Consider the following 16,046-nt stretch of genomic DNA (forward strand, 5'->3'; position numbering starts at 1 on the left):
TAGATGCATATATTCATCAACTAATCGTAGTCTAAATAACGAGGTAGTTTTATCACCACTTTTATCAGAAGACTGCTGCTCTCTCTTCTCTACTAAGTTACTACTACTTTGACACAAGTAGATTTGTCTTCCTACGCGGCTCTAGCAGTCATATTGATCAAATTTCCAAATTTAGACTGACGTATAAAAGCCTTGCTGTTATGTAGCAATCACTCCTATATCTGTAATATCATATTCAATCAATCATTACACAAGGGGAGTCTAGTCGTCTTACAAAAAGGTTACACTAATGCACTACATTGAAGAATATAATGCGTAGTTAAGTACCATTGACCTTAAAGTATTCATTGGTTGTTTTGTAAGTCTATGCAGTCAGTCAATATACCCTTAATCATGCCCTTCATAAGTCTATATCGCTGGAATACCATATACTGCTTGCTGGCCTCATATCTTTCTGACAGTTCTTCTATCTGATTGCGTATAAATGAGATTCTTTTTGTGAGAGTGTGAATTCTGTTAGACAGCTCTGCTTTCGGACACTCCGGAATGTTTGCTAAAGAATGATGATATTTGTCTCACATACATGCTGTTGTACTGCAGCTCATAAGTGTTAAACCGTATTAAATGCATCGATGAATAGAGTGAGAGAGCTTCCTAGAATGAGAGTAAAATAAACTCGAATAGCTGTGAGAACAAATATATTACAAAGTAGCACTGATCAAAGGGTCGAGTCCTGTATTGATAATCAGCCTAGCTTGGTCAAGTTACCGTTACATTGGAATTAAATTTCAAGTAAACCATTTTTCATGCACTTGATCAGTGCATGCTTATGAGCGCTCCGCTGTTTTGATATAGTCGTCATATAGTGATTGACACAAACTGTTTGGTTAGTTACTAGAACAAAAAAATTGATTACAAGACATAGGCATACACAAGAGCTATTTGTAGCAAGAATTAAACTGTATTGAAACTGTTCTAGTTGGTATATTGTATATGTACGTATGTATAGACTTTCGGTCCTACTTTTTGGTACTTGGTTACATAGCCTCGCGCTTGACCATAAACTTGTAGTTTACCTACATTGACATACTGGAGCAGGTTGATATGTGGTTCACATACACTGACATACTGGAGCAGGTTGCTATGTAGTTCACCTACACCGACATGCTGGAGTTGGTTGATATGTGGTTCATCTACACTGACATACTAGACCAGGTTAATATGTGGTTCACGTACATTGACATACTGGAGCAGGTTGATACGTGGTTCACATACACTGACATACTGTAGCGGGTTGATATGTAATTGACCTACACTGACATATTGGAGCAGATTGATGGACTCACTTATTGGTGGTTTCCTGTTGCCTGTTGTTGCCGCCACTATCATGCTGCCAGCTCCACCTAATGCATGGCACATATCTGGTAGCACTTCCAGGTTCACATATATTATTGTGTGTTTTATTGCCCTCTTTAGACGAATATATCTGCGGAAGACATCATATCGCTTGGCTTCCTCATAGTGTCCTGTAAATAACGTACATATATGGAAATATCAGTCACACGATATTAGGTCAACCATGTAGGTGTAAGTGCCTGAGGGCTGCAAGTTGTACCCCCTTCTCTTTCTGTTCTCTTGCCAACACTAATCATTTTGGGTGCAACCTTGGAACCCAGGCTAACATGATAAGTGAATGTAGCGAATTTATAGTACAAATATCAAGAAGCTACCAGCATCAGATTTGAAATCAGATCTTGATTTCACCAGGCTTTATCCTGCTGATTTTTATAGAGGTTTTTATAGATTTGATCTAACTTATTATCAGCAGCTCTACTTTTTATTCATGACCAGCAGAGTTCTTGACTAACAGTAAGTACAGTAGACTCCCTGACTAACAGCAAGCACAACAGACTTCCTAACTAACAGTAAGTACATCAGACTTCCTAACTAACAGTAAGTACATCAGACTTCCTGACAAACTGTAAGTACAGCAGACTTCCTGACTAACAGTAAGTACAGCAGTCTTCCTGACTAACAGTAAGTACAGCAGACTTCCTGACTAACAGTAAGTACAGCAGACTTCCTGACTAACAGTAAGTACAGCAGACTTCCTGACTAACAGTAAGTACAGCAGACTTCCTGACTAACAGTAAGTACAGTAGACTTCCTGACTAACAGTAAGTACAGTAGACTTCCTGACTAACAGTAAGTACAGCAGACTTAATGACTAACAGTAAGTAAATCAGACTCCTTGACTAACAGTAAGTGCAGAGTTCCTGGCTAACAGTTAGAACATATTTTGATATTTTGATTATTGATTAGTGATTAGTTTTACTGGCAATGAAACCATATCAGCTTTTGTGGCACTGCTACGTATACATCCCACCTAAAACATAGTCTCCAGGTCAGCCACGAGATCCCGGAATCAATAGCACTCATCAAAGCACTGCGATGTGAGGCTCAATGGCTTGTTTTCACATCGCATTGTCAGGATGCTATAGAATGTCAAGGTTGTTTTGAAAAAGTCTTCTCTCAATAAAAGAGGTGTTAAAGTATTTCTCATGTCATGGGGAAGGCAATCTCAGCTCAGTCAGCAAAAGTGCTGACTTTCACCTGTACAATACGATTTCAGGTCTTTTTGCAGCTTCTTGCAAAAGTTGAACATCGCTCAACCTTTGCTCTGCTAGCTAGTGTCAGCACTCAGAGCGTAGGTTTCTACTATTCCAAAAGCTTTTCCGGCAGCTTCTATTATTAAATGAGAACCAGACTTGAGTGCAGACTGTTTTTCTATCCTTCATATTATTGGCTGCAAAAAATTGTTTTACCAGCTGCATAAGGTATAAAGTTCTTTCAGGCACTCAACTTCCTACCACTTGTGAGAGCTTGCAACATTTTTATTCAGAATTAAACTGACAAAGTAACGGGATGCTGTGATCTATAAACGACATTGTATTACATCAATTGTGCCAGGGCAGTATGCTGTCTTTGAAAGGCAACTTAGAAAATAATCGATAACAAGAATTGTGTCACAAACCTCATAATTGCAACACGTTGATGCGGAGAAGCAAGTTTATGTGTCAGCCACCTTTATGAAGCCCTCTCACAACTCATTGAAAAATAATACAATGAATAGGCCGTGAGAGAATGGCAATGTGTACGGTGTAATACGTGAAGTCCAAGCAGAGCAGCAATCGTTGCTACAGTTTGAACAGTGTTTGTCCGAAGCCAAGAGTTGACAGTTGAGAAAAAATATTTTTCATACGGAATTTGAACTCGCAATTTTCAGCACTCTAACAACTGTGTCCCTCACCTGTCGACAGACAGAATAATTGTACTTGTGATTACTACCCCTTATGATTACTCATGACAAACTAGACTGCCAGGGTACCAGTTGTAATGATTTCGTGACACCTTATGTGAGTCCGTATTAAAAGTACAATATGACAAGCTAGCATCAAAGTCGCTTAATATCAGGAATTGTGAAAAGCTGTGACATCAAAATGTAGAAAACTGCTTTAGATGTCAGATTTCAAGGCTTTGGATGACAGAGCCGCTCATTCCACGCACTCATTCTTCTTAGCTTTTGTGTCGGCCATGAACGGCTAGCTCATTGAGCGGTAGACGTTTTCAAGTTAGTGACACAGCCAGCTGACAGTGATAATACCATTAAAGACTCAATAGCCCACTGTCTTATGCTTTTAATATAATTGTAATTAGTGATGCCAACTTGATATTCAATAGATCATGCTTTCATTTATACATAAATACTTCCTTAAATTAGTTTTATTTCAAATTTCCTCTCATAAAATAAATTTACATGAAAATTGCACAAGTCCAAGTGAGTTATGCTTTACTTTCATAGCTTGTTTTTTACATATTGGCCATATTACAAGCCATTCATATGCTTTTCTACAAAGTTTACTTAAAAAAACAATGTTTTTGATAAAAAATGCATAAAATATACTCGCCAATTCAAAAAAAGCTAAGAGACTCGACAAAAACCCAACTTTATCAATTTTGTTTGTGCTGTTACAACAGGATCTTATACTTTTTCACAGTGCTGGAATTTAAACATTTTTATGGTCTGTGCCAGACATTTGAAAACTCTAAAGAAATAAACCAGTTGTGTCACAAAATTTGAAAGCTTAAAAAAATTAATTTTGAAGTTTGTAACCTCGTGGAGAGTAGTTTTTATCAACATTCATTTCACTTATTCTAAAAATATTACTACATCTATTATCCTTCCATTTTTGTTATTTTACAAATTTTCTGCATACTCAAGCCAAATTGTCACGACATTTGCTGCTGCTAGCCAGTATGGACATGACCTGTTTTTATATTTTGACTTAATTTGAAGGAAAATAATGATATATTAGTAATGCAATATCTATATTATTATGAAAACAATATAAGCAATAGTTAAAGCTATAAGCAATAGAGCCTGTAAGCGGTAGAAAGATTTAGCTAAGGTACAATTGTAAAAGTCAAAAATTCACTCGGCCTCCTCCTCCTTGTCAGCGTCGTGAGACGCATGCATGTCATATAACTGCTGGTTCTTACATTGCAAAAGCATTTAATATCTGCACATTGCCGGCCTTATTGGTTGCATCTGGCTATACAGTTGTTTGGGTTGATGAGGAAATCTGACTTTTTGAGGTTTGGTGATCACTGAGGTCTGTCTTCTCTCAATGAACCATTACTTTTTCTTTTTTAGGTTTATCTGTTGCAATTGGATGTTCATCAGAATTTTCAACAGTTGCAGCCATTGTTGTATAGCAGTTCTGCACTGTTTAGGAGCCAGAGCTCTGATAGGTTATTAAGCAGAAGTCATCAAAAATTGCATTCTAAAATATTGGATACAACTGAAAAACCAGGGTTGTCCACAAAGTAAATTGGAGTAATCATTGTTTTCTAACAATCATTGATGTTATTATTTTCTATGACTACACAGGTTTTTTCACTGTAATATCAATGCTACATTAAACTACATGTATGAAGGTATATGGTAGAACACGTAACTACAAATCTTCCAAAAATGTGACTGCCCTGGTTTTTCCTATGGAGTCCTCATTTGTTTTCTATTAACTTGGAAACATGATGGGCTAACCTAGTAGACTGCAGTGTTCCCAACCTGGGGGAATTGCCCCCCAGGGGGAAATTTGGCATTTTAAAGGGGGAGTTTTAGTTTTTATAATTTCGCATTTTGCAAACGCGCTTTTAAGCCTTAACAAAATCCTGGAGGTGTTTTCTGTTCTCATTCCTCTTCTATTACATGTATATTCTGGCTGGGGTAGACCAAGTACCTTTTACTGCACATTCATTGTAATACAGCCTGCATGTAGGTACTGTAAATGTAATAATCTTTGCCAACAATTTGGAAAAATTCCAATAAGCCAGCTTGACCTTAATTAATGACCTTAATAACTAAGGTCAAACTAATGCTTAGTTGTACATTGTGCTGTTCACAGTTCACATGTATTTGACACAAGGACACACTCACTTATTACCTACTGCATCAAATGTAAAAAAAAATTCTGTAAGATTCTTTGTACAAGTATAATTACATATATGTTCACATTATTGTTTCCTATTATCACTCATGTTACATATGTCTTACTTGCTTTTCTACAAATAAGTCACATAATCATACATCTACAGCAATAGATCAAATAAAAAATATTAATACAGTCACAGATGATTACTATTGTACAAACAGATAATAGGTCGTTTATAATATTTGTCAGTCCCGCTTTATTTTTACAACTATTAATAAGTGCAAGACGTCAAAGGCAAAGAAACGAACCTACACTGAGAGTTACTTGGATTATGGGTTTCCGTATTTTATGAAAAACGGTCATCGGCTTCCGCAATGTGTGATATGCCTGAAAAATTTCTCAAATGACTCCATGAGACCCTTTCAGTTGAAGCAACACTCACAAAAAATCACCTCACACGAGCTGAGAACGACCAGGATTACCTTTAGTCCAAAGAGCGGCAAGTAAAGAGAAGTAGACTTGATGCAAGTGGAGATCTCTATGCTCATAGTAATGCACTTATTACAGCTTCCTACACTGTTTCCTACCGTATTGCTCAGTGTAAAAAGCCACATACAATAGGAGAGACCCTGATCAAGCCATGTACATGTATGTTAGACTGCGCATCAATAGTACTTGGAAAACCAGCTGGGCAAAAATTTCAAGACCTCTCACCATCCAACAACACTGTGAAACGATGCATTGATGATATTGCAGCAAATATTGAAGAGAAAGTAGTTGCTAAGATTAAAGCATGCCCCCCCCCCCGTTTTGGGCAATACAACTTGGTGAGTCAACTGATGTTGCCAGTCTTTCCAGCTATGCTATTGGTGTATGGTAGATATGTGCGTGACACATCCATTGAAGAGGCGTTTCTGTTTTGTCAGCCCTTGCTTAGAACAACTTCAGCAAAAGATGTGTCGAAAACAGTTGAAAATTTCCTTAAAAAGGCCAAGTTAGGTTGGGATAATAAGTGTATGTACTGATGGAGCACCTGCTATGTTAGAATGTAGATCAGGCTTTGTAAAACAGATCAAGCAGAAGAACCCTGATATAGAAGGAGGGCATTGCTTCATTCACCCTGAAGCATTGGCATTAAAACTATTCCACAACCGTTGAAATCAAACTTGGATGTGAACATAAAAGTTGTGAATTACATCGAAGCATCAACACTAAATACTAGATTGTTCTCAGCATTATGTTCTGAAAGTGATGTCGTGTTTACAACTTTCATACTGAAGTGAGGTGGTTGTCCAAGGGAAACATGTTAGGCAGGCTCTTTGAGCTACATATGTCCGAGGTTATGAAATTTCGTGAAAGTTAAGGCCAGCATGAACTTTTAGTAGCCATGAAAGCTGATAACTACAGTATGTATTTAAGACTGCATACCTGGTTGATACATTTGCCTGGCTAAACAAGTTGAGCTTGAAGTTGCAAGGGAGCAATCATCATTTCCTTGCCTTTCATGACAGCATTGATGCTTTCAAAGCAAAGCTGGTACTCTGGCATACACGAACCTGCACTGGGAACACGGTATCCTTTCCCACACTCACTGAATTATTGAAAGACAAAACCTGCTCCTGGTAGTCTAGTGGCAACCATTACTGAACACCTGTCTGATCTCATAACAGAATTTGGATGCTACTTCCTGATCTACCTTCAGAAAACAAAAGATGCTCAATATCACACGCAATCCATTTCAACGCGCTGTTGAAGAAATTTCAGAGGAGCTACAATAGGAGTTTGTTGAGTTGGTCAACATTTCTGCCCTGCAAGATGATCTCAGATCAATGTCTATTGACCAGTTTTGGCTCTCAGCAAGAAACATTTCTCTACTCATTGCTGAAAAGGCAATAAAGATTCTGATGCCATTTAGCTGTACCTATACCTATGCGAAGTAGGATTTTCATCAATGCTGCACCTTAAAAATGAGAAAAGAATCGACTTGACCTTGAGAGCGGCTTGAGATGTGCATTATAAAAAATAAAGCCTGATTTGTGTAAACTTGCACAAAGGCATCAGCAGGAGCGGTCTCATTAAAATTCATAATCTCACCCCACACCCATTAGGTGTACCGAAATAACAATAATGTTGACGTTATTTATTACTATATATGCTACTTTCAGTTATTTAACAAATAAATACATGTATATATGCTGCTGACCTACATATATGTACCTGCATGTGTAGTCCTTCCAGTGAATACAATATAGTATAGGTTCACACTTCACATTTTCCAGGAGGGGGATTTTGTAATTGACAATTTTGCAAAGGGGTAAAAGCAAAAAAAAGGTTGGGAACCACTGTAGTAGAGTCATTTTACTGAATCCACCTTGAAAACTGCAATTTTCAACCTTATCTTTCAGGTTGTGCCAGGGTCAGTTTTACCATTGTGCTTAATATGTATTGAAAAAACTACTTTTAAAAACAAAAAACGCACAAACTAATCAACTTATAGCAAATACATGTACATTAGGTAGTAGATCGGATTAATGCACTAAGACATGAGTACAGTGCATTGAACCATTTTGTCAAGGTTTCTAGCATTGGTCTTGCAGTTCTATAGTCACTGTGATGTAAGGAATAAATAGTTGGTTAACTAGTAATTAGCCTGTTGATGACAATATAAAGAATATGATATTTTTCTATCTTTTTTCAATAAATTCTGTCGTAGAATATTAAGTTTAAGAAGTAAATTATTCCACATTAATGTTCAAGAGATTCTATGACTAAACATAAATGAGATAAAGTAAAATTCAAAGCCAAAAAAGAGCTCTACACTAATATTGATATTTCTGATTCCTGATCTAATGTCCCTCATCAGGTTATATATTATTACTAGCAGAATCTCCAGTGTTGCATAGGTATTAAAATCAGCTTATAAACAGTGGCAATGTAGTTGCCTGCCCCTTGCCATTAGCCTGGCACAATGCCAATGGCTAATTTGAGCACGCTAGTAACCTATTGCTACACATACTAATAAGAGCCAGAAGAGCAAGCATAAAATGATGTTGGCATGAAATGACAGAGGGCGGTATGCATATTTTCACCCACATAGTGACATATATTGTCTAATAAATCTATTAATCTCGTGTAGCTCGATGATTTAGCCTATTGTTTGGGGAACGGGAGGTTCTTAGATTAAACCTTATGTGATATGGATTCTTCATTGCAAGATTTTAATAACTATAGTAGCTGGACAAACACGCACACGCACACATGCACGTATGCGCATGCGTATAAAAATGCCTGTGTGTTTTGTGTGTTCTGCGGCACACACAGCACACACCCACACAAACTTTCAGATTTATATATATAGATTACCATATTTTACTTTTCTTATTTTTATGATGCTCGGAAGGCATTAGTCAGAAAATAAAAACTATTGCCATTTTAATTTATCACCTATCCTGTCAACACGCTATTTATGATGAAGTTAAGATAGACTCACTTGTTTTGACAGCTAACGCCAACCACACCCACTGCAGACTATATATCGCTTACCTTTCACCATACTCAATATCTTTTTCAGTTTAGCGAGTTCTTCATATTTTTGCTTATATTCGAGCATCTTGCTGTCTGTGGAGCTGAGGCTTTTCTCTGTGCTGGCACTTTGGAAACCTCTCCGTCCATCGCTGGCGTGCGCTAAAGCTGGAAAAATTATTTTAGGTAAGAGCGAACAAATTTCAGAAAATTGTCTTACAGTGTCGGCCATTTTTTCATTCAGCTGCCGAGAGTATCATTTTGAGAATGAGCTGAATTGAGCTGCTGGATAGAGGATATTACTCTCACTAGCGTGTCATTATGGCGTATCTCCAGTCTCTATTATACTGCATACTCTCACAACAGACCTTTCATCTTGTTATCAACATCGACGATGCTAATTTTTCATTTGTTCTTGACCTTCTACTCGCTCCTTTAATTAGTATTTAAGCGTATTGCTTCTAATTCACAAGGTCAAAGACCGCTTTGAGAGATGAACACAACAACTGCCAATATATTTTCTGAAAGTGACAGCTGTAAGATTATAGCTATTATATGTAAACAAACTTTGGCCTTCAGAGTGATTGGATCTCTGGAAGGTTGCAGTTTTAATATTGCACCATTGTTTAAGTAAATATATATATAATTGTAAATACTGTTATTTAGGTAAATACATGTATAACCGCATATACCACTGTTTAGGTAAATACATATATAACTGCAAATACTGTTGTTTAAGTAAATGCAGAGACATCTGCAAATTATCATTGCAATAATCTATGTATAGCTATTTTTACGGCCAAACTGTTTTCTAACTTACAACAAAACAAAACTTTCCTTTTCATATGTGAAAAACAAAAATGTTTGTTTTAGTATTACGAGCTTTGTGATAATTGCAAAGATTGTCAACTCCAGAAATATTACTCTTTGTGTGTTATATATAGCCTATAGTTCATAGTATAGCTCATAGTATAGCTCGTGGTATAGCTCATAGTACAGTTAATAGTACAGCTCATAGTACAGCTAATAGTACAGCTCATAGTATAGTTAATAGTACAGCTAATAATATAGCTCATAGTATATCTTGTAGTATAGCTCATAGTATAGCTCATAGTATAGCTCATAGTATAGCTAATTGTATTATATTTTGATGTCAAGATCCAATTCTCACATCTATCTATCTATATAATTATATATTTCTCAAAGTATGTACGAATGTGTATTCTAGGTTTGATTGTCTGGCTATAGCAATTAATTGAATAATGTAGTTGTAGCTGGACAACTATGCAGATGCAAAGTCATGGCTTACCACCATTAGAAGCCTAGCTTATTAAGCAGCTTACTGGAATTTTCCATTGGCAATGTGCCTGGTTAACAGCTTGAAAGTTACAGTGGTTTGACAAAGTTTTAAAACCTTTACAGTAGTTTTCATTTTTCTCTTAATTTATTTCACCTACACAAAACACTCCTCTCATGATATGTAGTTTGAAAGTTAGAATGGGAAATGTTGTTATATATTAAATACAAATCAATTTTCTGTCCAAAGACTTTTTTATTACTCAGGCAACGCCGGGTAGCACAGCTAGTATATATATATTTCTCAAAGCTTGTCTGTTTTCTGTTTTTGGTATGTCCAGCTATAGCTATTATTAGAATAGCTGTAGCTGGACAACAAAGCTGAAGCAATGTCATGGCGTACTGTCATTAGAAGCCTAGCGTTTATTGCAAGTGTACTAGAATTGGCAATGGCCTGCCACTTGCTGGAGAGTTACCTGCCAGCAAGTGGTAGGCAAATCTCATCACTTCTCATTGTTTATAAACTGATTCGTAATACACGAGCAACGCCGGGAGGCACAGCAAGTATATACATTCTATATATTGATGTTATGTTATCGTTTGGTTGACATGCAACTCACTGACTTATATAATACCGTCGTAAGGGTAAAAAAACCGAATGGTAGGCTGCTGAAAATACTAAACGAGTTCTAATGACCACATATATAGCCACACATACAACCACATATATAGCCACACATATATAGCCACATATATAGCCACATATATAGCCACACATATAGCCACACATCAGGGATTACGTGTATGTCACAATTTCCATTTCCATAACATTTTTATAATTCATTTCCATATTATTCCCATTTCCATACCATTGCCATAATTCATTTCCATTTTATTTCCATTTCCATAACATTTCCATTATTCATTTTCATATTATTTCCATTTCCATAACATTTCCATGTTTCTAAAATAACACTTCCATACCCATTGACATAAAGTTATGGAAGTATTTATGTTTATGAAAATGGATATGGAAAAGGAAACATTTCCATAATAAGAAACAGCCAATCATAAACTCTCTATTTAACTAGAAATTCCCCTGTCATACAGCCCATGACCAAAGTGATATGGGAAAAAAGAAAGGGTACTGATGGTTGAGAAATGCAATATTAGCAGTCAAATGGCACTGCAGTGCAATACAATAACTGCAATGGTAGCTGTAATGTACCCGGTGTTACTATGTACAACAAACAGCAATAATGAAAGGAAAAGGTTATATGTTTATATCTCTTTCCGCAATAGGATAAATGCAATATTGGAAGTAAAATGCTCTGATATTATTAGAATAACCAATATTATTAATGTAGTAATACAGTAATAATAAAAAAACCAATGCAAAATTTTGTTTACATTTCAAAACATCATAGCTAACAATATCAAGAAGTTGTGATATTTATATTGATTTTTAGAAAATCTATTTAACAAAACTATTTAGAAAAAATAATAACAGTAACATATTGCCCATCATCGCTGTTGTTAGTGTGACTATAACACTTCAATAGTCATCCAAACTTATAAGTAAATATTGTAATAATCTCATAAGAATCGTTAAAAAAATCATCGTCATTTCCTTTACTTTCACTGCTTTGGACATCAGTTAGAATACCAAAGTACTCAAAAGTGTCCAAAATGTCAGTTACTTTGAAATCGGCAAAAAAGAAACGATTACTTTTCAGTACTTCTATGTTAATTACAGAAACCTTCGGCAATTGGACAATGCCATAGACTGGTGAAATGGGCATGTTTTTTTCATAAAATGCGCATGACTTAATGGTTCTATGCTCTGTCACTCGGTGTTTCGTTTGCCAGTCTTAATTTTGATAAAAGTAAGGCTTGGCAAATTTTAATAACGATTTTCGGCCAAATTAATCTGTCTATTTGTGTATAATCCGATCAGATGGGTAAGTTTTAAGATGTTGTCGACAATTTACAAAGACTTGGTAACATATTTAAATAGGTTTTTATGTGTTTTGTATCGTTATTATACTTAAACGACTTAACAGAAAAATGGTTAAATTTGTTGATGAGATTTCGGTACAAGGGTTTGCGACGTTGTTGATGAATAATTTCCGTGAGTTGTGTGCACATGCAATTATCATAAAACTCAAACATTCGCTCCGCTCATGTTTGGTCGTGGGAAAATGAATTTGCACAAAAGTTTAATAGTTTTTATCAGAAAGTATCGGTACTTTTCTATCATTCGCGATTGTTTTTTATGTTGAGGTGGTCTGACTGTCAGAATGTTTCAAGATTAAAATCGGCAAAATATGATCGCTGTTAAAACCTCTATAGTTGCAAGTAGTCTGACAAAATAAAGGCTCGTAACGCAATAGTTGATATCTATTATAGGAATGATAACAACTAGTGACATCATGTCGCACGTATTTCTCTTTTGAGCATTCTAATCATGTTCAAGTTTTGTCGATTTTAATCTTGAAACATTCTGGCTATTAGATCACCTCAAACATCAAAAACAATCGCAAATGATAGAAAAATACTGATACTTTTAGATAGAATCCACTAAAATTTTCATGTAAGTTCATGCAACTCATCATTAAGGAGTCCAGCTTATATCTAGTAACAGAACAACTCGGTGAGCTGTATGTGAGGCAGCACAAACGTATAGTGAAACTGAATAAAACTAAGATTGTAATTCATATGGTCATAGATTTATCCATGAAAGATAAAAAAGAGTTCAACACGGAGCCGTTACAGCTTTGCCAATCTGCACCATGTCGTCATTTACAATTGTTGGTTTGATAGTGTCTCTCCAATCTTTTTTCAAAGTTATCTTATCATGGAATCATTTATGTTCTCTTGAGAAATATTCACAGATGTAGAATTAGACTATCGGAAAGATATGATTAAATACTAAACTAAACTAAAGTACAACGCATCATTACAACTATACTACTTTATATACTATTTTATTGGCAATAATTTCATTTTAAACAGAAATGTCTTTCAAATTATGTCATACAATAACAATAAAACAAAAAGAAAAAAGGGCAACAGTTAGCCACTAAAATCAAATGGTTTGACATACAGCATTTAAAATATCCTTACTCTGCTAAGAGAATGGAGCATTAAAGCAGCTAGCAATGATATTATTTTCAAAATACTTGTTAGATGTTGTATGCAATTTGTTCCTATCACGTAAGCTGAATTGAGCTGAAAACTTGTAACTGTCCTGTAACAGCTATTGATATTAGTAAGGGCGGTTCTGAACCATTACTGCCTTTCACGGTGCATGTTTGCTCGAGAATTTTGAAATGTTTGTTGTAATCAGACTGAAAAAGCGATCTAATAATAGTTCAATAATATTGTACAACTGACGAGAGCAACAGCTATAACTGGTTTCAAATATCTTATGGTTTAATCAATGCATACATCAGCCAATAGCAATATTGACAGAACGGCAAGCTAGTTGCCCACCTCTGAAATATACAAATTGTTTTGTCACCAATATGTAAAAGTAAATGTAACAGCAAGTATTTATCAATAAAGTAGGTATAATATTTATTTGAGCTTCTGGTGGTTAGCCCTCACATCACATATAACATTGCGAATCTGAAATAAGCCTAGCTGGTGCGATATAAATCAACCTACCTTTGGCTATAGCAAACAACCACCACTCTTTACCAGACCGTAATGTTACATTTTGCCGAGATGAAAATCCTGAAGAGAAACAGCTACCGTGCGAACCGATACTGTGAGTTGAGGCTGATGCCTTGCTAAGAGATCGTGACACAGAGGCAGGCATCTCGCTAGACCAAGTACTGGTATTTAAATGAATTAAAGGAAAAAACAAAGTTATGCTTGCCTCCCTGATTGTCTGAAGAGATCTTGAGGCAATTTAAATTAGTTAGCGATTGGCGTTTGTGTCAACAGAGGTTTGCCAATGCATTCTTGCTGACGCTGCCGTTTCCATGAGCACAAGCGCCTCAGGTTCACTAATTCAAGTCGCTCATCGCAGCTCAAGCAGACAGCTACTAATTATTTTAATTGATAATTACTTTAAACATCTCTGGCATCTTTCGCTGTCAGCTTTGTTCCGCTTATGAGCCATTTAATAATTTCATACCCTTCATCGAGACCATGCAAGCCTTGCATGCCCAAGGGCATTGAATGAACAGTATTTCCAAGGGCAGGCGATAATTGTCAGGCGTGACTAGCGCATTTTGTTGATGCTAACATTCTATTTCCTCTGAAGTTTAAATGATAAACCGGGCCTGGAATTTAACTTGGTTGCGTGTTACAGTCCGTACAATAGAATCGTAAACCTTCGCATTGATCTTGCCTATGAATAACAAAGCAATCATCTTTGACCTGGATGTGTGATGTTGGCGCTAGGAGATTGCAACATATATAAGTATCATTGCTTCACATGTTTGTTCTTCTCGCTACTCAACACCAATAGAAATAAGTAAAAATGTGAAAATGACTAACTATAGCAAGGGATATTATTTTATGTGTCACAATTCTATCTGTAAATTGTTTGCTAGTTCAGACTATTTGAAACAGCGATAACATCAAAATAGCTTGGCTCATCAAAGGATTCTATGGAGGCTCGTATTCTATTATTGATTTGCTTTCATATTTTGTTCTTTTTTACAGATTTAGTTTTGTCATCCATAGATATTGTAAATCGAAAACTGTCACTTGATTATCAATTCTAACCTATTTTATATGTCAAAACAAAGTGAATGACATTTACAAAGCACTTCTCCTTTGAGACCGAAATGCAAAACTGGCGGTCTGAAATTGAAAATTCTGCAAAATTTTGGTATATATGAATTATTCAAGGCTTAGAACTATGTTTAAATTGTATATTTTTAAAAAAAACACTAATAAAAACTTGGTTTAAAAATGTGTATTTATAAATACGTAAAAAACAATGAATATCTTATTTTGTTTGTCTTTCAGCATTGAAATTTAGTCTTACAGAATATTTTTATTTTGGATTATGACAAACGACAAGTTTATCAACTACAGAGCTAAAAATAACAGTTTCAATACACAAAAGTGATTAAAAATCAGCAGGTGCTAATTTCACCAAAAGCCCCCTTGAATTGTTCCCGTATAGCAATTATGCATGTGATAGTTTTTAAAGTTATGAAATTGTTTTTTCAAGCTGCCTAAAGAGCAATTTGTGATTAATGATGAAACATTTAGGTACCTGATAGACTACTCTGTGGTAAGCCGGTCTTCGCAGCGCCAATATTAAAGGTTTGTCGTAACGTAGAAGTAAAACTGCTAGGCTGATCCATCTCGAGTGGGCATCCACCGATGATGATTGCACTTCAATTTCCTTGAAACCTCCTTCACCAATAATAGTACGCAGTCCAGTACCTGCTTCTCACAGGCAACCTGAAACCGGCGGTACATCCGTAGAGCATTAATTATATGATGAAATGGCAGTTGATGATCAGTTTGTACAGTATAGATAGACTCACCTAATATATACTGGAGTATTTCATGTCGCATGCTAGTCGAGTAGTTGAAGAGAGGCTATTAGCCTCAATTTTGTGCTTAAGTCGGTATCAGCTCAACCTTTACACTGCCACTGCCGCTGGCGAAGAGCTGGGGTTTTGGTAATTAACACGCGAATATAGCGCTTATGGATTTTTATCTGTTTGTCGATAAATCGTGTTATATAATCTGCATGTATTT

The 16,046-nt window shown here is 35.9% G+C and overlaps 1 protein-coding gene across 1 annotated transcript; it reads right to left on the minus strand.

Moving 5' to 3' along the window:
- Window positions 1-141: 141 nt before the first annotated feature.
- On the minus strand, window positions 142-14,136 carry LOC137394050 (uncharacterized). The gene is made up of 4 exons (XM_068080768.1): window positions 13,983-14,136; window positions 9,039-9,185; window positions 1,347-1,526; window positions 142-553 (listed from the first exon to the last, which is right to left on the minus strand). Exons 1-4 carry the CDS (start codon window positions 14,134-14,136, stop codon window positions 345-347), a joined length of 690 nt encoding a protein of 229 aa, XP_067936869.1. The 3' UTR covers window positions 142-344.
- Between the last annotated feature and the right edge of the window lie 1,910 nt (window positions 14,137-16,046).

This window comes from Watersipora subatra, chromosome 4 (genome assembly GCF_963576615.1).
Source record: "Watersipora subatra chromosome 4, tzWatSuba1.1, whole genome shotgun sequence".
In the NCBI taxonomy this organism is placed as follows: domain Eukaryota; kingdom Metazoa; phylum Bryozoa; class Gymnolaemata; order Cheilostomatida; family Watersiporidae; genus Watersipora; species Watersipora subatra.

Coding starts and splice junctions, on each gene's coding strand:
- LOC137394050 (XM_068080768.1), bottom strand. CDS start 14,136: ATGCCTGCCTCTGTGTCACGATCTCTTAGCAAGGCATCAGCCTCAACT. Junction 9,186..13,982: donor GTTGTTTGCTATAGCCAAAG/GTAGGTTGATTT, acceptor TAATTTTTCCAG/CTTTAGCGCACGCCAGCGAT. Junction 554..1,346: donor CAACAGGAAACCACCAATAA/GTGAGTCCATCA, acceptor ATCATTCTTTAG/CAAACATTCCGGAGTGTCCG.